This window comes from Salvelinus namaycush, chromosome 5 (genome assembly GCF_016432855.1).
Source record: "Salvelinus namaycush isolate Seneca chromosome 5, SaNama_1.0, whole genome shotgun sequence".
Taxonomy (NCBI): Eukaryota; Metazoa; Chordata; class Actinopteri; order Salmoniformes; family Salmonidae; genus Salvelinus; species Salvelinus namaycush.
In genome coordinates, this window is record NC_052311.1 from 67,025,854 (window position 1) to 67,047,988 (window position 22,135).

Here is a 22,135-nt window from a genome sequence, read left to right on the forward strand (position 1 = left end):
AGGCCGCGGCCTCTGCAGAGCAAGGGGAACCACTACTTCAATTCAAGGTCTCAAAGCGAGTGATGTAACCGATTGAAACGCTATTAGCGCGCACCACTGACTAGCTAGCCATTTCACATCCGTTACATAAGCTCATATTCACAACATCAGAATAAACTATCCCTTTTAGTATCAAAATATATCAAATGAACCTGAAATTACTCAACGTCACACTCATGTGGCGAGGAAATATAATACACCTTGAATGTACCACATATTTTCCTAAACTAACAAAACCAGGCTATTACGCTGCTTGCTGGTGCTCATACATTTGTAAAACATATACTTTATACATTTGTCATAAATTACCTGCAATCATGGGACACACACAGTATGGGTGAATGATGAGTAGTCTACGGGATATAAATAGCACTCCTAAAGAAGATGCATTTTCGAATTAGTTGCTAACTTCAAAGAGGGAACTTTAGCTAGCATAAAACCCATATGGCAAACTGAGATTCGGCAAATAACATATAGAGTGGCTTATTTGACGCCAAACCAACAACAGTAGTTACTAATAACATAAATTGCTCATGTATGATGTAAAAGGTAGATTTTATGATGTAATGTCAATTTTATAAATTTCTATCCCGGGACCATTCAATTTTCAACTCAACCACAGCAATTCTCCATAAATCTGCTGTGTTTTACCCAGAATCCCATACCTATGTATTAGACAATGTAAACACACTAATCCACCAGGAGGTGCATAATACCAATTTTTATGCAGGAATTTAACAACTTAATTACACTGTTACATAAGTAAGGGTGGCTAACCAGCCTAACTAATCACATTTTAGAACAGATGGAAAAAAATAACCAGCACGTCATACTTAATTGTCTTAAAAAATGACATGGTGTTTTGGTATGTCAGTAGCCTGACATTATGCTATTATATTCGGTGTGTTATGTAGAATACTAATTAATCATTAAGTGATCTATCGAGACATAGCACCATTCTGAGAAGTTGTGGAGCGTCACTCCGCTGAGCACCGCTGGCAGCACTACACCCCTGATTATAACCGTTGGATGACTTCAGAAGTCTCACATAACCACAGCTCTATGAACTAAGTGCCACATTCAGTTTTTACACCATTGCAGCAGCAGGTCAAAAGATTCGGGGTTGACCCAAAATCATTTGGTGCTAAAGTGCCGAAAGCCAGGTCCTGGTGATGTACATGTTGTCCTTTGGTAAATTCTGAGCGTTTAGATCTCAAGAGCGTTCAGCAGAGCGCACACTGGACACTGGCAGAGGAGTAGGGTTAATCCGAGTGGTCTGACCTCACAACGGCAGTCATACTCCCAAGCTAACTGGCTAAAGTTGTCTAGCTACTTCCAGACACAAATGAGAGAACACCTCACTCTGACCATTTTACTCACCCTAGCAGAGATGGTTAGACTGTTTTCATGTCATCAAGTGCGCAACATGTTGACCACACCGCTCGCGTTGCAAAATAAATGTACACATACATGTTATTCAATCATTGCTCGCTTGTTGAGCGTCTGCGTTGCCAAGAGCTAAATTAGAAGTTGCTTCTATTTGTGGCGCAGAACGCTTTGAAAGTCCTGCCTCTCCCATCTCCTCATTGGCTTTTAGAAGCATATGCCCAGGTGCCATCTCCTCACTGGTTATACCCACGTGGCTGATTGAAAGACAAATGGAGTTCGGTTGTGGTAATACACCTTATGAATGTTAGTTGCCAATCGCCATATAAAGTCCAAAGAAGAAAAAGCCTGGAAGGAGGAGAGATGACTAGAAACGATTCAGTTGACCGTTTTATGTGTGGATTAATTGTCGGAGTAGAGGACCTTGTGCATTTCAGGTAAAATAACAACTCAATGTTTATATCCCAGGACAAATTAGCTACCAACATCAAGCAAGCTATCTAAATAGGACAAATTAGCTAGCAACTGCAAGCTTGCTAAATTTCCATAAATGTTTAATGCTTTTCGACCTGTCCCCAAATTAATATAATTGGTTTAGCGTTTGTTTTGATATTTCAACCTGCGTGTCGTGATCGCGTTTGGTGTGGGGGGACAAAATCAACTTGCACGCTAGTGATGGGTCCTTCGCGAACGAGCCGGCTCTTGTAGGTGAACGTTGGGAGCCGGCTCGCATATCAGAAGAGCCGTATCTATTAAAAAATATTTAAAAATTGAGGTATGAATAATCAAAAGATTTAAATGAATAGAATGAACTAATTCAAAGAACGAAAAATTAATAAAATAGCCCTAAATGCTTAAGCGCGCACACATTCCTTCTGTCTGCTCAAACGAACAGCCTCACCTGTTGTTCCTGTCAATCAGACACGCAGTGTCAACCAATGAACCAAAGATGCGTGAGGGAGGGCTGAGCCAACTCACTCCCAGTCACGCACTTAGCAGCCGAGGAGAGAGAGGAAGGACAGCTGGAAAATGAGTCGGAAGCACAGTAGCATTTGGAAGCATTTTAATAATGTAGACAATGTTAAAGCACAGTGTAGAATTTGCCAAAACAAAATCTCATAAAGCCGGTTCTACGTATAACCTACACATGCGAACTGTGCACCCAACTGTGAAGCTAGCTGTAGCGGAGTGTCGAGAAACTAGTGATAGTGATAGTGGTGGAGCCAGCACCTCCATACGTGGAGATGTATCCACTCAGTCAAGTAGGCCTACTCCGTGACCCACAGCAATGCAGTCTTCTATGGACCAGTTTATGCCAAAGTCTATGTCTGAAGCAAAACAAGGCCAAATTGGCTAAAATGATTGCCACCGATTTCCAGCCATTTTCAATCGTGGAGGACAGAGGTTTTAGAAATTATAGCAATAGTCTAAATCCAATGTACACAATTCCAAGCAGGAAAAACCTTTCAAGATCACTTATTCCACAACTGTATAAGAGCACACAGGCTTCAGTGCAGGAAAGAGTCCAAAAAACTACTGCAGTTTGCCTTATCACTGACTGCTGGACATCAAGGGTAACCACTTCTTACATGTTGGTTACATGTCACTTCATTGAATATTTCTCGATGTCTAGCTGTCTTCTGGACTGCTTTGAGTTCAGTGACAGACACACCTCAGAGAACTTGGCAGAGGAACTGTTGAGAGTGGCCAGAGAATGGCAAGTAGATGGAAAAGTGGTTTGTTGTGTTAGCGACAATGCAGCTAACATAACCAAAGCCATGAAAATTTTTAAATGGACCCATCATCCATGTCTTGCCCACACAATGAACCTAATTATAAGATATGCTCTGAAGGTGATGAAGCCCACTGTGAACAAAGTGAAAACAGCTGTGGAATACTTCCACAGGAGCACAGTAGGTGCTGAAAAACTAAAGTCTACACAACGCCAGATGGGGATGCCTGAGCTGAGGCCTAAACAAGACTGCACTACAAGGTGGAATTCAACATTTTATATGTCGAAGCGGTTTCTTGAGTCAAAGGATGCTATCATCTCTACCCTGGCCATTGTCAATGCACCTGTTGATGCTCTGACCCAAGAGGAATGGGAGGTGTTGGAGGAGGTGTGCATTGTCCTGGAACCCTTTGAGCAGGTCACTGTGGAGATCAGTGGAGAGAGGTACAGTAAGCAGTTATTACCATATCATTATTTAATCCAGTATTATATATGTATATGAGCAGTAAATGAGAATGTAGTATCAGTAGACAAAACATGAATCTGAACTAATAAGTTACTGTTCTCTCTTTTCAGCTATGTGACAGCCTCAAAAATGATACTCCTGTGTAAGGGTCTGCAGCGAATCACAGCCAGCCACCAGAGAGAAGTAAATGTAACCACAGGACATATGACAGAGTTGATGGACATCCTATGTTCATCAATGGACAGAAAGTTCCACAGAATGGAATATAATCACGTGCTATCAGAAACCACTGCACTTGACCCCAGGTTTAAGAAGTTAGCCTTCAGTAATGCCAGAGTGATTGATGCGGCTCTTCAAAGAATAACCTCAGCAGCAGGGAGGGATAGCCCCAGCAGTCAGCTGGCTCAGACACCAGGGCAACAGGAAGAAGAGGGATCAGATGGAGCAGAAGCACCAGCAGTAGTGCCACAAACATCTGCTGTTTGGATGCTGTTTGACGAGAGAGCAACTGGGGATGTGGAGCTGGTGGAAGAACAAGACCTCTGTCTACCCACGGCTTACTAAAGTCATGACAGGGAGACTCTGCGTAGTGGCCACATCCGTTCCCTCTGAGAGGGTCTTCTCAAAAACGGGACAAATAATTACTGAGAGAAGAAACCGCATCAGCCCCTCGAAAGTGAGGCAGCTTGCATTTCTGAATGCAAATCTCTCATAAAAGCTAAATATGGTCAGCATTGCTGTGTGCTGCTGGTTATAACATGGCAATAAAGAAGAGAGAGAAAAGAGGGACCAGTTTAATGTTTTAAGTGGGATGCTGCAGTTTTGCACATTGTTATTTATTTTTCTTTGATATGGTGCAATATTCTATTATGCTGTTCAGATTGTATTCGTTTTGAATGGTTAGATTTATATGCACTTTGTTTATATGTATTAAAAAGTTATACTTTAAATGCAAATGTTTAATAGCATTCTTTTTCATAACAAACCAATGCATTTTTAAATAGATTGTGGTTAAGGTAGAGTATGAATTCATTTTATGATTTAATTAGAATTGTTTTAACACCAATCATAGTCAAACTATCGCAAACTGTTTGTGTCACGTTCCTGACCTATTGTTCCTTTTTCTTTTATTTATTTAGTTGGTCAGGGCGTGAGTTGGGGTGGGTTGTCTTTGTGTGTTTTTGTATTGTCTAGGGTGTTGTATGGTTTAGGGGGTTAAGTAGAGTAGATAGTTTAGTGTTCAGTGTAGGTGTCTAGGAAAGTCTATGGTTGCCTGAATTGGTTCTCAATTAGAGACAGCTGGTTATTGTTGTCTCTGATTGGGAGCCATATTTAAGGCAGCCATAGGCTTTAGCTGTTGTGGGTAATTGTCTATGTTAGTGTGTAGTGGTCAGTGTCAGCACCATTTCTGTTTATATAGCTTCACGGTCGTCAGTTTGTTGTTTTGTTTCGTTCGTTGCTCTTCTAAAATAAAAGAAGAATGTATTTCTCACACGCTGCGTTTTGGTCCTCTCTACAAAGTCAAGACGATCGTGACAGTTTGACTTGAAAAAATACAAAACATATTTTTTTTAAAGAGCCGTTTGGGAGCTTAAAGAGCAGGCTCTTTTTGGTGAGCCGAGCCAAAAAGAGCCGGAATGCCCATCGATAGCGGACGCACGTCCAGTTTGGGTATGGTGTTTAGTGACTGTAAATTCTTCTTATTCTTCTGTGGGTTTTATGGCAGACTACAACCCAAAAAGGTGTATTACCGCCACCAACTGGACAGGGTTGAGAAAAACAAGGTAAAAATACTACCCATACATGATAGTTTTTCCTAACTTAATCCACCCCAAAATAAAACTATTAAAAAACATTGACAAAACCAAAATCCCTTCCCTCGAATCTGAATATCTCCCTTCTCAGGCTCGATGACCTGAGAGGGTAGTAAGGCTCGTGCCAATACTCCATGCAACTCCTCCACGAGAAGTCTCCACCGCAACAACAGTGATATCTATTTTCCTGGACTTCCTCTCCACCTTGGCAGTGCCATTAATCAACATTAGCTATAAAGGCCACAAAGTCCACCTTCTTAACCTTTAACATATCTGGGTCCTGCTGTTGAAAGGAAACCCATGCAGCTTTCAGTGAAGACCTATCCACCACCATGGACTCTTCAGGAGAACCATTCGAACCCTCAAACCTTTTAACAGCCGCTGCATATGAAATGCTCTGGATAGCCCTGACTTTGGCCACCTCATTTTCTTTCACCCTTGTTGGGCATTCCATGGTTCCCAGCACAATTGCAACATGAGTGACTAACTGTGCTGCTAGCAACAATTTTATTGTTTTTTTGTCAACCTTTACTGACAACCTGTCATATTCAACGGGTGTTGTGCGTTTGTAAATTCATCAGTTATTCTCCGCTCTGGCACACTCAAACGAAAGTGCTCTAAAAATCGGTGTAGATAGTCAAAATGTATTTACGAACTCACTTCATAATCACAAATGATGTAAATGTGACATACTGAGTCTGGATTTAAAATACAACAACTTGCCTAGCTAACAGCTAAATGTTTGTTTTAGACTTTATAATTCAAATTCTATTTTCAAGGCTTCAAATGTTGTCACAGAAAATGTTTATGTTATTTTCAACAACCAATGAGCAACTTTGCTGGAAATCCAGTTGCATATAGAGCTAGCCAGCTTGTAGCCCTCTTAAACAGAAATTAGTTCGCATTTTCTGTCTTTGCTTTGTTGGCCATTTCTAATAGGGAAAGAATGGGGTTTTGGGATATACACAGAAATGTTGGCTTAGGAGATCTAATATGTTGTATTCTATGAGATAATATCAGTTAACATGACCTTTATGAATTATGAAGCCTTTATGTGCTTGTTTTGAGATATATATATATTTATTATAAAAATACAAAAAATTGTACTAATACACAGTTATGGTACAACCCATTGCGCATGAAATGTGTAACGCAGCCTTAAAATGATGCTGTTTCTGTAATCTGTATGGCGCCGTGATCATCACTGATCACAGTTTGTGTGATGTTTCATATACACTGTAATGGCAGGTAATGCACCAGGATCTAATGCTGACAATGCACTATCTAAAAGTGCAACCGTACAAGAATGCATGCACATCTGGCCTCGTGTAAAGATCAAACAACTATTTTAAGAGGAACGTTTTAGTAGTCTCACAATAGATATCCATGAAGAATGAATAAAGCCAAGTCACGTGTAATAATATCACCACTCCACTCTTCCGGGTGTTGGCAGTCCGATAACTGGGGTTGACTAGATGGGATACAGCTTTTGTCAAATTTGACTTTTCGTAGCAGGTTAGGAGAATTTACACAGCATGTTAGGATAATTAACGTAGCACGCTAGGAGAATTAGGTTACGATTTGTTAAAAGGTCCGAGTTAGCTAAAATGCCAAAATAAATACACTTTTGACAAAAGCTGTAGCCTTTCTAGCCATGACCACTTACTGGGTGAAAGGTGATGAGAAGCGCTGCATACACCACGAGAGGAGGAACAACACAAACTACCGCAAGCGGTCTAGAAAATAGCCGCAACACTTTTTTATTTTGAATGGACGAGCGAAAACAACTTTTCACATATCGGAATTTGCAGAATATCGCAAAATACTAAGGTGAGTTTGTTTGTCATGTTTGTGGGATTAAGCTGCTTCGATCGGACTGCAAACTGAAACTGACCTACATTCGAGCCGTGACAACAATGCAACGGCCTCAGGGGCCAACTATTTTATAGCTAGCTAGTGCACTTGTTTCTGCAGTAAGTAGAACTGACTTGCTAGCTATGTTTCATCATATGGTTATGTAGCCAGAATTTATATGGTAATCAATTGCTGAGCAATTGTGCTATAAACGTGCTTATTAATGCGATTGGTACAAGGCTGCGCCGCCTCGGCAAAGATGGAATTTGATCTCGAATAATAAAAGTTGCATCTGGCCTGCGAGTCTAGCTAGCTGGGCAATTTTCATGTTTATGTGGAATACTCTGATACTCCGATTTGGCTGTTTGGTTTGTTAAACTTTGAAATCAATGGTTTTTGTTTGGCATACATTTTAAAGTGAAAAACCTGAGTCTCAGTAATTCCGTTACAATGGAATTGCCCAGCTACAAATTCTACAACTATCTTTGTAGATAATGACTGTACTGTAGTAGGTTAGATTGGGGTACATTGAGCCAAAGGGGTAGGTTGAGCCACCCTTGTGTCTTGGAAACCATAAACAACATTTATAATTTGACCAAATATGGAAAAAGTTGTAAGGAAGTTAACGTTAGGTCCAAAAAAATGGAATTTCATCAAGTCATTAATTTTTTGGGAGGTTTCATGATGCTTGTATCTAAATCAAAGTAAATAATTTAAAGATTATTCTATAAAAATGCAAACTCAGCATTCATGATTCATTGAATCAGATGAACCCTCTATTGCGTACTACTTTAACACTTTTTTTCATCAGCAATATTAGCACACTTAGGCATGACATGCCAACAACATGTCATGTTAGTGTTATGGAGATTGTACTCTTATTAGAGAAACGGTGAGAAAGACAGTTCCTCAGTTTAGGGTTTTTTGATGTTGATTGGAGATGTTTGCAATTCTGTGTTATGTCACTCAGCTGGTATTATCCAATTAATTGTCCATTTATCCATACAAGATGTGATCTGGAAATAATAAACATGAATACAATGGCATAAATACTAAGATAATGTACATTCATTTAGCAATAACAAACAAGATATACAGCTCTCATCTGTTATACTAAACCAATGACTGAAACGAAAATACAAGTGGCTAGCAACATCAGACTAACCAGCTAACAAAATGTAGCTAAGAATGTTAGATAACTAGCATAAAAACGAGACCCATAATGCTGTAATAATTACAAAAATATTCTTTAACTATTGACAACTTCGTCAGTAAAACAAGGGGAAAACATATACATTACTTACAGTTTTGGTTTTCACGCACAGGGATTAATAAATTGTCCAGAAAGAAAAGAATGTCCAAAACTGAGATTTGTGTTCACAGCAGTAGGTTGCCAGCAGCACTTGGTAATGAACTAAACACTCTGCCAGCTTGTGATAGCTGTGATGTCATCATTGAGTTCTTAAAGGGACAGGCTTTTTTACAGTGTTTGACTAGATACAAGGCTATTTTGCAGTAAAGAAATTGACAACAGACTTTCAGCATGCTTATTGGGAAACACAGCACATGACTGATGATTGGCTGTGATACATTTATGATAAAAAGTTTGTGGCGACTGTTTTGTTAGACTTTAGTGCGGCTTTTGACGTTATCGAAAAACGTATGTCTTATGGCTTTACACCTTCTGCTGTAATGTGGATAACCGAACACCGAGGGTGTAGTCCTCTCCAACATAATCCAGGTAGAATCAGGGATTCTCCAGGGCAGTTGTATAAGGCCCCTTACTTTTTTCAATCTTTACGAACGACATGCCAGTGTGTCTATGTATGCGGATGACTGAACACTACGGCAGGTAGCCTAGTGGTTAGAGTGTTTGGCTAGTAACCTGGAAGGTTGCTGGATTGAATCCCCGAGCTGACAAGGTAAAAGTCTGTCATTCTGCCCCTGAGCAAAGCAGTTAACCCACTGTTCCCCGGGCACCGAAGACGTGGATGTTGATTTAAGGCAGCCCCCTGCGCCTCTCAGATTCAGAGGGGTTGGGTTAAATGCAGAAGACACATTTCAGTTGTGTGCATTCCGTTGTACAACTGACTAGGTATCCCCCTTTCCCTTACCCGTATACATGTCAGCTACTACAGTGACTGAAATGACTGCAACACTTAACAAAGAGTTAGTTTCAGAATGGGTGGCAAGGAATAAGTTAGTCCTAAATATTTTAAAAACTAAAAATTGTATTTGGGACAAATCATTCACTAAACCCTCAACTAAATATTGTAATGAATAATGGGGAAATTGAGGTGAATAAACTGCTTGGAGTAACCCAGGATTGTAAACAGGCATGGCCGATTAATTAGGACCGATTTCAAGTTTTCATAACAATCGGTAATCAGCATTTTTGGACGCCGATTATGGCCGATTACATTGCAATCCACGAGAAGACTGGGGTGGCAGGCTGACCACCTGTTACGCGAGTGCAGCAAGGAGCTGTCACGCCCTGGCCTTAGTATTCTTTGTTTTCCTTATTATTTTAGTTAGGTCAGGGTGTGACATGGGGAATGTATGTGTTTTTGGATTGTCTAGGGCAGGGGTGTCAAACTCATTCCACGGAGGGCCTAGTGTCTGCAGGTTTTTGGTTTTTCCTTTCAATAAAGCCCTAGACAACCAGGTGTGGGGAGTTCCTAACTAATTAGTGATGTTAATTCATCAATCAAGTACAAGGGAGGAGCGAAAACCCGCAGACACTCGGCCCCCCGTGGAATGAGTTTAACACCTGTGGTCTAGGGGTTTGTAGGTTAAATGGGTCAGTGTCTTGTCTAGGTGTTTGTATGTCTATGGCTGCCTAGATTGGTTCTCAATTAGAGGCAGCTGTGGTTCATTGTCTCTGATTGAGAGCCATATTTAAGGCAGCCATAGGCATTGGGTTTTGTGGGTAATTGTCTATGTAGAACGTTTGTAGCTTTTTGTATTGCACTTACGTTTGTAGCTTCACGGTCGTTTGTTGTTTTGTTTAGTTTTGTTGTAAGTGTTCGTTTCGTGTTTCACTCGTCTCTAAATAAAAGAGCATGTATTTTTCACACGCTGCGCCTTGGTCCACTCAATATCCTCAAGACGATCGTGACAGGAGCCAAGTTACTAGCTAGCTTTAAACGTATCTTATAAAAAACAATCAATCTTAACATAATAACTAGTTAACTACACATGGTTGATGATATTACTAGTTTAACTAGCTTGTCCTGCGTTGCATATAATCAATGCGATGCTCCGCCAAACGGGGGATGATTTAACAATAGCGCATTCGCGAAAAAAGCACAATCGTTGCACCAATGTACCTAACCATAAACATCAATGCCTTAATTAAAATCAATACACAAATAAATATTTTTTAAACCTGCATATTTAGTTAAAATAAATTCATGTTAGCAGGAAATATTAACTAGGGAAATTGTGTCACTTCTCTTGCGTTCAGTGCAAGCAGACTATATGCAGCAGTTTAAATTAAATTAATTAATTAAAAGTGTTCATTCAGTATTGTTGAAATTGTCATTATTAAAAATATATATACACTGCTCAAAAAAATAAAGGGAACACTTAAACAACACAATGTAACTCCAAGTCAATCACACTTCTGTGAAATCAAACTGTCCACTTAGGAAGCAACACTGATTGACAATAAATTTCACATGCTGTTGTGCAAATGGAATAGACAAAAGGTGGAAATTATAGGCAATTAGCAAGACACCCCCAATAAAGGAGTGGTTCTGCAGGTGGTGACCACAGACCACTTCTCAGTTCCTATGCTTCCTGGCTGATGTTTTGGTCACTTTTGAATGCTGGCGGTGCTTTCACTCTAGTGGTAGCATGAGACGGAGTCTACAACCCACACAAGTGGCTCAGGTAGTGCAGCTCATCCAGGATGGCACATCAATGCGAGCTGTGGCAAGAAGGTTTGCTGTGTCTGTCAGCGTAGTGTCCAGAGCATGGAGGCGCTACCAGGAGACAGGCCAGTACATCAGGAGACGTGGAGGACGCCGTAGGAGGGCAACAACCCAGCAGCAGGACCGCTACCTCCGCCTTTGTGCAAGGAGGATTAGGAGGAGCACTGCCAGAGCCCTGCAAAATGACCTCCAGCAGGCCACAAATGTGCATGTGTCTGCTCAAACGGTCAGACACAGACTCCATGAGGGTGGTATGAGGGCCCGACGTCCACAGGTGGGGGTTGTGCTTACAGCCCTTCAGTATGAGGTCTGAAACCTAGCACGAAAGTGCATCCTTGTAGCTGTGTGGGCTAATATAGTAAATGTTTACCTTGGAGAAAATTGAGCCAATGGCAAGTTGAGCAAATAATATATATATTTTTTAATTCAGGCGTAACGCAATGCATTATTGCAAGGGTGACTTGACAAGACAAAATATTTAATGGCCTTTGAATGGGGTATGGTAGTAGATGCCAGGCGCACCGGTTTGAGTGTGTCAAGAACTGCAACACTAGGGCTTCCCAAGTGGCGCAGCGGTCTGAGGCGTTACTACAGACCCGGGTTCATTCCTGGGCTGTGCCACAACCGGCCGTGGCCGGGAGTCCCATAGGACGGTGCACAATTGGCCCAGTGTCGTCCGGGTTAGGGGAGGGTTTGGCCGGTGGGGCTTTACTTGTCTCATCGCGCTCTAGCGACTCCTTGTGGTGGGCCGGGTGTCTGCGGGCCGACACCGGTCGCCAGTTGAACAGTGTTTCCTCCGACACATTGGTTAAGGAGTGATGTTAGGCAGGTGATGTATTGGAGAATGCATGACTCCACCTTCGCCTCTCCCGAGCCTGTTGGAAAGTTGCAGCTTTGAGACAATATCGAAAAAGAGGGTAAAATAAAAATATTTACAAAAAAGAACTGCAACGCTGCTGGGTTTTTAACGCTCAACAGTTTCCCGTCTGTATCAAGAGTGGTCCACCTCCCAAAGCACACCCAGTCAACTTGACAAAGCATTGTAGTCAACATGGGCCAGCATCTCTGAACGCTTTCGACACCTTGTGGAGTCCATTCTCCAATGAAGTGAGGCTCTTCTGAGGGCAAATGGGGGTGCAACTCAACATTAAGAAGGTGTTCCTAATGTTTTGTGTACTCAGTGTGTAGAGCAGTGGTATTCAACTCTTTCCCTACAAGATCTGGAGCCTACTGGTTTTCTGTTCTACCTGATAATGAATTGCACCCACCTGATGTCCCAGGGCTAAATCATTCCTTAATCAAATCCAATTTTATTGGTCACATGCAGATGTTAATGCGAGTGTAGCAAAATGCTTGTAATACATTAAAAAAACAAAATACTGCATAGTTTCCTAAGGACTCGAAGTGAGGCGACCATCTGTCAGCGCCATCTTGCAATGAAAAAATGCAGTGGAACTGGCTTCGAGGTCCAGAGTTGAGTGTGAGGGGTATAGAGAATCAATGTACCATCTATACCACTGTGAAATATTTTCAATAACCCAAAATATTGTATTTTCAGCTGTTTGAAGCTAGTGTACAAAACCAAAAGTAAAAGACGCAAAAACTAAACTTAAGAATGGGAAGCATAGAAATAGCCCACATAGAACAGATCTACTGCTTCTTAGACTTGCTTTGAATGAGAATGACAGAACTCACATTGAATTTGGTAAGGTTGCCCAAAAAGTTACATTTTGCAGCTTAAAAATTTGCTTAAAGTGATTAAAAGCTTCTTTTTTTAAAGAGATGTGTTTAGAAAATAAAGATAGACATGGTTTTAAAAGGTAGTGGTATTATTTCAGTCAGTACAGAAATGTGATGGCGCTTTAATTCACCCTGTCCTGCAGCTCAACTTACCCCATGGTATGTGGTGCTAAGAGACCACTTTTTGTGTGACAAGCTATGTTTTCAAAACGGTTTACATTAATTCTGATTATTTCCAGGGATACACAACATCCTGAAACATATCTTTTTTAGAAAGAATACTATATTTCCCTTGATAAATGTCTCAACCTACCCCACTCTCCCATACAGTTAGCATGGTCCAAGATCCAAGATATATTTTTTTAAATCTAAACGTTAGACAAAAGTGAAGGATTGTCCAGTCCACACTTGGATTCCTAGAGTCTACCAGGCTAGGGGACAGTAGGTCTATGGCTAACCAGGTGTTTTGGTAATGTAGGTGACAACATGGCTAACCAAGTGTTTTGGTGGTGTAGGTGACAACATGGCTAACCAGGTGTTTTGGTGCTGTAGGGGACAACATGGCTAACCAGGTGTTTTGGTGCTGTAGGGGACAACATGGCTAACCAGGTGTTTTGGTATTGTAGGTGACAACATGGCTAACCAGGTGTTTTGGTATTGTAGGTGACAACATGGCTAACCAGGTGTTTTGGGATTGTAGGTGACAACATGGCTAACCAGGTGTTTTGGGATTGTAGGTGACAACATGGCTAACCAGGTGTTTTGGGATTGTAGGTGACAACATGGCTAACCAGGTGTTTTGGTATTGTAGGTGACAACATGGCTAACCAGATGTTTTGGTATTGTAGGTGACAACATGGCTAACCAGATGTTTTGGTATTGTAGGTGACAACATGGCTAACCAGGTGTTTTGGTGGTGTAGGTGACAACATGGCTAACCAAGTGTTTTGGTGCTGTAGGGGACAACATGGCTAACCAGGTGTTTTGGTGCTGTAGGGGACAACATGACTAACCAGGTGTTTTGGTGCTGTAGGGGACAACATGGCTAACCAGGTGTTTTGGTGCTTGTAATGGGGAAATCTAAGATGACTGAAGTTAATATTTAGTTTAGAGTAATCTACACAATGGTTAGCATATTGGATTTTCTGTTTTGTGACATTCAAGGTGCGGGTTGATGGTCAATAGACATGATGCTGAATTATTATTATTTTAATTGTTTTATCCCCCGGTCCCCGCAGGAGGCCTTTTGCCTTTTGGTAGGCCGTCATTGTAAATAATAATTTGTTCTTAATTGACTTGCCTAGTTAAATAAAGGTTAAATTAAAATAAAACATAAAAAAAGATGGATTATTCTCATATTTGTCGATAGTGCATAATGCCAGACTGGAGGACACGCTGATATTTCACTGTTGTATGGTATTGATGACATCCTGTGGACACTGTGATTCAGTAGCAGCTGACAAAGTTGTTGCCTTTTTGTTTTGACTTCCTACAAGCCTCTCAGGCTGCTGTTTCTAGAACATTTGGTGCTGTCTGATTAAGATATTAAAGGACTGTCTCCAAGAGGCCAGTTAGACATTTTCTCTGCTTCAATGCTGGGTGGTGTCTCCCTGTTGCAACTTGTAATTAACAGGATTGATTTTAAATTGTCTTCATCTGCGACTGCTCTCCTCTTTTGTTCACCTGTAAATTTATTTTACAGTGTTGTAGGTGACAACATGGCTAACCAGGTGTTTTGGTATTGTAGGTGACAACATGGCTAACCAGGTGTTTTGGTATTGTAGGTGACAACATGGCTAACCAGGTGTTTTGGTATTGTAGGTGACAACATGGCTAACCAGGTGTTTTGGTATTGTAGGTGACAACATGGCTATCCAGGTGTTTTGGTATTATAGGTGACAACATGGCTAACCAGATGTTTTGGTATTGTAGGTGACAACATGGCTAACCAGGTGTTTTGGGATTGTAGGTGACAACATGGCTAACCAGGTGTTTTGGTATTGTAGGTGACAACATGGCTAACCAGATGTTTTGGTATTGTAGGTGACAACATGGCTAACCAGATGTTTTGGTATTGTAGGTGACAACATGGCTAACCAGATGTTTTGGTATTGTAGGTGACAACATGGCTAACCAGGTGTTTTGGTGGTGTAGGTGACAACATGGCTAACCAAGTGTTTTGGTGCTGTAGGGGACAACATGGCTAACCAGGTGTTTTGGTGCTGTAGGGGACAACATGACTAACCAGGTGTTTTGGTGCTGTAGGGGACAACATGGCTAACCAGGTGTTTTGGTGCTTGTAATGGGGAAATCTAAGATGACTGAAGTTAATATTTAGTTTAGAGTAATCTACACAATGGTTAGCATATTGGATTTTCTGTTTTGTGACATTCAAGGTGCGGGTTGATGGTCAATAGACATGATGCTGAATTATTATTATTTTAATTGTTTTATCCCCCGGTCCCCGCAGGAGGCCTTTTGCCTTTTGGTAGGCCGTCATTGTAAATAATAATTTGTTCTTAATTGACTTGCCTAGTTAAATAAAGGTTAAATTAAAATAAAACATAAAAAAAGATGGATTATTCTCATATTTGTCGATAGTGCATAATGCCAGACTGGAGGACACGCTGATATTTCACTGTTGTATGGTATTGATGACATCCTGTGGACACTGTGATTCAGTAGCAGCTGACAAAGTTGTTGCCTTTTTGTTTTGACTTCCTACAAGCCTCTCAGGCTGCTGTTTCTAGAACATTTGGTGCTGTCTGATTAAGATATTAAAGGACTGTCTCCAAGAGGCCAGTTAGACATTTTCTCTGCTTCAATGCTGGGTGGTGTCTCCCTGTTGCAACTTGTAATTAACAGGATTGATTTTAAATTGTCTTCATCTGCGACTGCTCTCCTCTTTTGTTCACCTGTAAATTTATTTTACAGTGTTGTAGGTGACAACATGGCTAACCAGGTGTTTTGGTATTGTAGGTGACAACATGGCTAACCAGGTGTTTTGGTATTGTAGGTGACAACATGGCTAACCAGGTGTTTTGGTATTGTAGGTGACAACATGGCTAACCAGGTGTTTTGGTATTGTAGGTGACAACATGGCTATCCAGGTGTTTTGGTATTATAGGTGACAACATGGCTAACCAGATGTTTTGGTATTGTAGGTGACAACATGGCTAACCAGGTGTTTTGGGATTGTAGGTGACAACATGGCTAACCAGGTGTTTTGGTATTGTAGGTGACAACATGGCTAACCAGGTGTTTTGGTATTGTAGGTGACAACATGGCTAACCAGGTGTTTTGGTATTGTAGGTGACAACATGGCTAACCAGGTGTTTTGGTATTGTAGGTGACAACATGGCTAACCAGGTGTTTTGGTATTGTAGGTGACAACATGGCTATCCAGGTGTTTTGGTATTATAGGTGACAACATGGCTAACCAGATGTTTTGGTATTGTAGGTGACAACATGGCTAACCAGGTGTTTTGGGATTGTAGGTGACAACATGGCTAACCAGGTGTTTTGGTATTGTAGGCGACAACATGGCTAACCAGGTGTTTTGGTATTGTAGGTGACAACATGGCTAACCAGGTGTTTTGGTATTGTAGGTGACAACATGGCTAACCAGGTGTTTTGGTATTGTAGGTGACAACATGGCTAACCAGGTGTTTTGGTATTGTAGGTGACAACATGGCTAACCAGGTGTTTTGGTATTGTAGGTGACAACATGGCTATCCAGGTGTTTTGGTATTATAGGTGACAACATGGCTAACCAGATGTTTTGGTATTGTAGGTGACAACATGGCTAACCAGGTGTTTTGGGATTGTAGGTGACAACATGGCTAACCAGGTGTTTTGGTATTGTAGGCGACAACATGGCTAACCAGATGTTTTGGTATTGTAGGTGACAACATGGCAAACCAGATGTTTTGGTATTGTAGGTGACAACATGGCTAACCAGATGTTTTGGTATTGTAGGTGACAACATGGCTAACCAGATGTTTTGGTATTGTAGGTGACAACCTGGCTAACCAGGTGTTTTGGGATTGTAGGTGACAACATGGCTAACCAGGTGTTTTGGTATTGTAGGTGACAACATGGCTAACCAGATGTTTTGGAATTGTAGGTGACAACATGGCTAACCAGATGTTTTGGTATTGTAGGTGACAACATGGCTAATCAGGTGTTTTGGTATTGTAGGTGACAACATGGCTATCCAGGTGTTTTGGTATTGTAGGTGACAACATGGCTATCCAGGTGTTTTGGTATTGTAGGTGACAACATGGCTAACCAGATGTTTTGGTATTGTAGGTGACAACATGGCTAACCAGATGTTTTGGTATTGTAGGTGACAACATGGCTATCCAGGTGTTTTGGTATTGTAGGTGACAACATGGCTAACCAGGTGTTTTGGTATTGTAGGTGACAACATGGCTAACCAGGTGTTTTGGTATTGTAGGTGACAACATGGCTAATCAGGTGTTTTGGTATTGTAGGTGACAACATGGCTAATCAGGTGTTTTGGTATTGTAGGTGACAACATGGCTAACCAGATGTTTTGGTATTGTAGGTGACAACATGGCTAACCAGGTGTCAGAGTTCCCCACTGAGCGGACGTTCCAGTACCAGCATAGCCTGCCTCCTCTCCCTGTACCGTCTCTAGAGGGGAGCCTTGCCAACTACCTGGATGCAGGTGAGATGCCAGCTACATGTGTGACAGAGATGCTCTGTTAGCATGGACCCCGAATCATGTGTGTTTGTTGAGTTACTGAAATATCTGTGTGTATTTTCCAGTGCTGCCGTTTGCTACAGAGGAGGAGTACCAGGTGACTGCGGCCATAGTGAAGAGGTTTGGAGAGGGCATCGGCAACGACCTGCACCAAAAACTACTGCAGAGAGCCAGGACACGCAGGAACTGGGTACACACACTCAACTAGAGGTCGACCGATTATGATTTTTCAACGCCTATACCGATTATTGGAGGACCAAAAAAAGCCGATACCGATTAATCGGCCGATTTAAAAAATATATATACACTGCTCAAAAAAATAAAGGGAACACTTAAACAACACAATGTAACTCCAAGTCAATCACACTTCTGTGAAATCAAACTGTCCACTTAGGAAGCAACACTGATTGACAATACATTTCACATGCTGTTGTGCAAATGGAATAGACAACAGATGGAAATTATAGGCAATTAGCAAGACACCCCCAATAAAGGAGTGGTTCTGCAGGTGGTGACCACAGACCACTTCTCAGTTCCTATGCTTCCTGGCTGATGTTTTGGTCACTTTTGAATGCTGCCGGTGCTTTCACTCTAGTGGTAGTGTTACACCCCTGAAAAAGGGGAGAAAGAATCACAATTGTGATACGGAATGTTTACTCATTGAACTTTTAGTGCAATCATTTTACATAAGTAACACATTTTACAGAATAACAGATCTACAGGAAATAGATAGTTTTGTAGGGTACAAGGCTTATTCAAGTCACAACAGTATACACTGTACATCACTGAAACAAATACTATTTTCAATATAACTGTCAAGCACAAAGCTTTAACTCAGTAAACCATAACTCAATTTATCAACAGGCAATAAAGTGTTTGAAAAACCATTACACAAATAACGCCGCAAAATATCTTATTAACAACGCACCTGTTCATTCACAATCGACATAAAATGGCAGCTACGTAGCAGTACCTAGCAGTACGAAGCTAGCTGCAACCGAGCAGGGCTCATATTACTCTCTGCAAACTTAACTAACTTCCTCAATATGTTACTAAGACAAACCTTAAACACTCTTGACATGTTAGCGAGTTATTACATTTAAATTACTCTTTTTTTATCATCAATAACGTACCTGAAAAAGGGGTGAAAGAATCACAATTGTGATACGGAATGTTTACTCATTGAACTTTTAGTGCAATGAGAAAAAGACCGCGAATTCTCCGTGAACTTGAGTGGAGACCAGAGCAATCGATCTCAGGCTCATAGATTAAGAGCATTTAGTAGATCACAGATTAACACTTTTACCCACGACAACATAAAGTAATCAACATAACGTTTACACATTCCTCTCACAATTCGTAACCCTTTGTATGCTTGACGGATTTGAACACAATTATATAAATGTTATCAATCTATCAACTAATACTGAGTGCATGATCTTCTTAACCTTAGATGTTTTAAGATCCTCACATACTATGAATTTACTAATACTGTTTAATGTATAACAGGCTATTAGTATTTCCTTTAACCTGTCACACTCTCCCCGACAAAATAAATGTTGTCCCAACATTACCAACATTGTCTTCTTCAACAGTCTGTATGCACTGGGCCTAGAAAATCCTCTTCTGTAAGGTAGTACTTGAGCAGAGGTCAAGGGTCACAGTTCAAATATAACTAACAAGTTATTCACAGTCCATATCTGTTGACCAGCTGTATAACATAAACAGTCCTTTCTCATACTATTGATCAACAGTCCATCAATTTTAATGATCTAAATGTATAGTCTGAAAATTGTCTCTTGTGACGGTCTGTGAAATCAGTCAGTAGTCCATGGTCAAACATGTCAACTCTGTAGCCTCATGTTTGCTAAAGCCCATACATGTAAGGTGGCTGAAAGTAACATTGCTGTAGTGATGGCAGCCATGGAACCAGTCCTGGTGCAGAGTAGACAGGGAACAACTGTGGCTGGATACTGTAGCAGGAAGGGATACCAAGCTGATCATAGGTGATACGTCTTGGAGGCTGTCTCTCTCTTTGTGGCAGCTGGTAGGCTGGTTCCTCAGGTTCAGCAGCATCAGTTAATGAAGGAAAGGCACTTGGTGGACGATCATCAGGCAAATTTTCAGCAGGCAAGTTCATCTCCTCAGCAGGCAGGTCTTGAACTGTTGTTGTCTCCTCCAGCTGCTTTTCAACAAGAGGCTGTGCTGGTAGCGTATCAGGGACTGGCACCGCAACTGTCTGTTTCACTGGTGGGGGCCTGTGTTCCCACTCTCTCGCTGGTTCAGCATTCCTCTCCTCGGGTACTGTAGGAGATGTGGGAACCTGTAGCGGCTCATGATGAAGGTCATATTCATCCCCGCTGTCATCAGAATCTAGAGGATGTGATGCAGGCTGATGTCTCCTTTTTTTCTGACTTTTGTCATCTTTGGTCATTTCTGGTTGTGTCTCAAAAGGTAAGTGGTCACAGGACATGAGCAGGTTTCTGTGCAGGACCCTGGAGCGTCCCCTACCCTTTTCTGGTCTCAATTCATAAATCGGCAGGTCTGAACCCATTTGTCTCACTACTGTGTGAATTGTATCTTCCCAATAGTTACGGAGTTTGCCTGGTCCTCCTCTTGGTGTCAGGTTTTTAATCAGAACTCGCTCGCCAGGCTGTAGCACTGAACTCCTAACTTTAGTGTCATAGTACTTCTTACTTCTTTCAGCAGCTTTCTGAGCATTTTCATTTGCAATGGCGTATGCTTCTTCCATCCCTCGTTTCCAGTTCTCCACGTAGTCTCGATGGTTACTGGAACCTGGCTCTGTGCACAATCCAAAGAGCATATCAACTGGAAGCCTGGGTGATCTCCCAAACAGAAGATAAAATTGTGAATAGCCAGTCACTTCGCAACGGGTGCAGTTATAGGCATAAACCAGTTTGTTCAGAGACTCCTTCCAATTTGACTTTTGTGTCTCAGTTAGTGTCTTTAACATTTGCAACAATGTTCTGTTCATGCGTTCCACTTGACCGTTCCCCATCGGGTGGTAGGGTGTTGTTCTGGACCCCGCCATGCCACTGAGTTTCTTTAACTGATGGAACAACTGATTTTCAAATTCTCCCCCTTGGTCATGGTGGATGCGGGACGGGAACCCAAACTTCAGGGCAAAGTCATTGAAGATGAGATTTGCAGCAGTTTTACCTGACTTTGATGTGGTGGCGTAGGCTTGAGTGAAACGTGTAAAATGATCAACAATCACGAGGATGTACTCATATCCCCCTTTGCATCTGTCGAGATGAAGGAAGTCTATACATACCAGTTCAAATGGCTGTGTTGTCACAATGTTTGTCAGAGGAGCTCTTGTTTCATGAGCTGGCTTTTTCTGCTTGACACAGCTACAAGTTTTAGTCACATAGTGCTCGATGTCAGATTGCATATATGGCCAGAAGAAGCGGTCACGTACTAGTGATACAGTGCGGTCAGTACCTTGGTGTCCCATGTTATTGTGCAACTCTTCCATCACTTTACCTTTGTACTGCTCTGGTAGAACTAACTGCTTGCGGGCTGTAGTGATTCTGTACAGAATGCCATCACTGTCTATTGTCAATTTGTCCCATTCTCTGAATAGGCATTTTGTCTTTGGACTGAATTCCTTTTGCTCTTTAACTGGCGGTTTGAAACCCGACAGTTTGAAATTGAGCACAGGACGGATGACCGGATCAGATTCTTGTGCTTCTCTTATCCCATCTTTTGGGATCGAGCTGGTTGTTGCAGTGGTTGTCTCACCTTCAGCTGATACTGACATAGCTGCAGCTGAAAGTGACCAAGGTACAACAGCCTCTTTCTGTACCTCAACTGCTTGTATCGTGGCGGCAATGGTGTCTGGTGGAAGCTCCTCAGAACATTCTCTCATCAGTGACTCTACATCCAGTGGCATCCTTGACAACGCATCTGCATCACCGTTCTCTCTGCCTGGCCTGTACTTTATTGTAAAGTGGAAATCAGCCAATTCTGAAACCCACCTGGAAGTGGTTGCGTTCAGTTTCGCAGTAGACAGAATGTAGCTGAGCGGGTTGTTATCGCTGTATACAGTGAAGGACGGAGCATAGTACAAATAATCATGGAACTTATCAGTGATTGCCCATTTTAGAGCTAGAAATTCTAGCTTGCCCGAGTGGTAGTGATAGTTCTTCTCAGCTGCTGTTAAGGTTTGAGAGCCATAAGCAATGACCCTAAGCTTCCCATCTTGCTTTTGATAGAGAACTGCTCCCAAGCCTTGGTGTGACGCATCAGTGTGTACAACAAATGGCTGAGTGAAATCAGGGAAACCTAAGACTGGTGGGTGAAGCAAACACTCAATCAGCTGTTCAAGTGCCTGTTGATGCTGGTTAGTCCACAGGATTGGCTTGTTTGAGGGCACCACATGACTTAGTTTCTTTGTTTTTGTTTTCCGTGGGTGGT

General features: G+C 41.6%; 1 protein-coding gene across 1 annotated transcript in view; it reads left to right on the forward strand.

The window, feature by feature from the left end:
• Window positions 1-6,909: 6,909 nt before the first annotated feature.
• Window positions 6,910-22,135, forward strand: part of LOC120048785 (peroxisomal carnitine O-octanoyltransferase-like) — a 36,021-nt gene continuing 20,795 nt past the window's right edge. Inside the window, exons 1-3 of the mRNA XM_038995003.1 lie at window positions 6,910-7,267; window positions 17,537-17,659; window positions 17,761-17,885. Coding sequence (XP_038850931.1) covers window positions 17,545-17,659; window positions 17,761-17,885 — 240 coding nt within the window. The 5' untranslated portion in view covers window positions 6,910-7,267; window positions 17,537-17,544. The remainder of the gene's footprint in view (window positions 7,268-17,536; window positions 17,660-17,760; window positions 17,886-22,135) is intronic.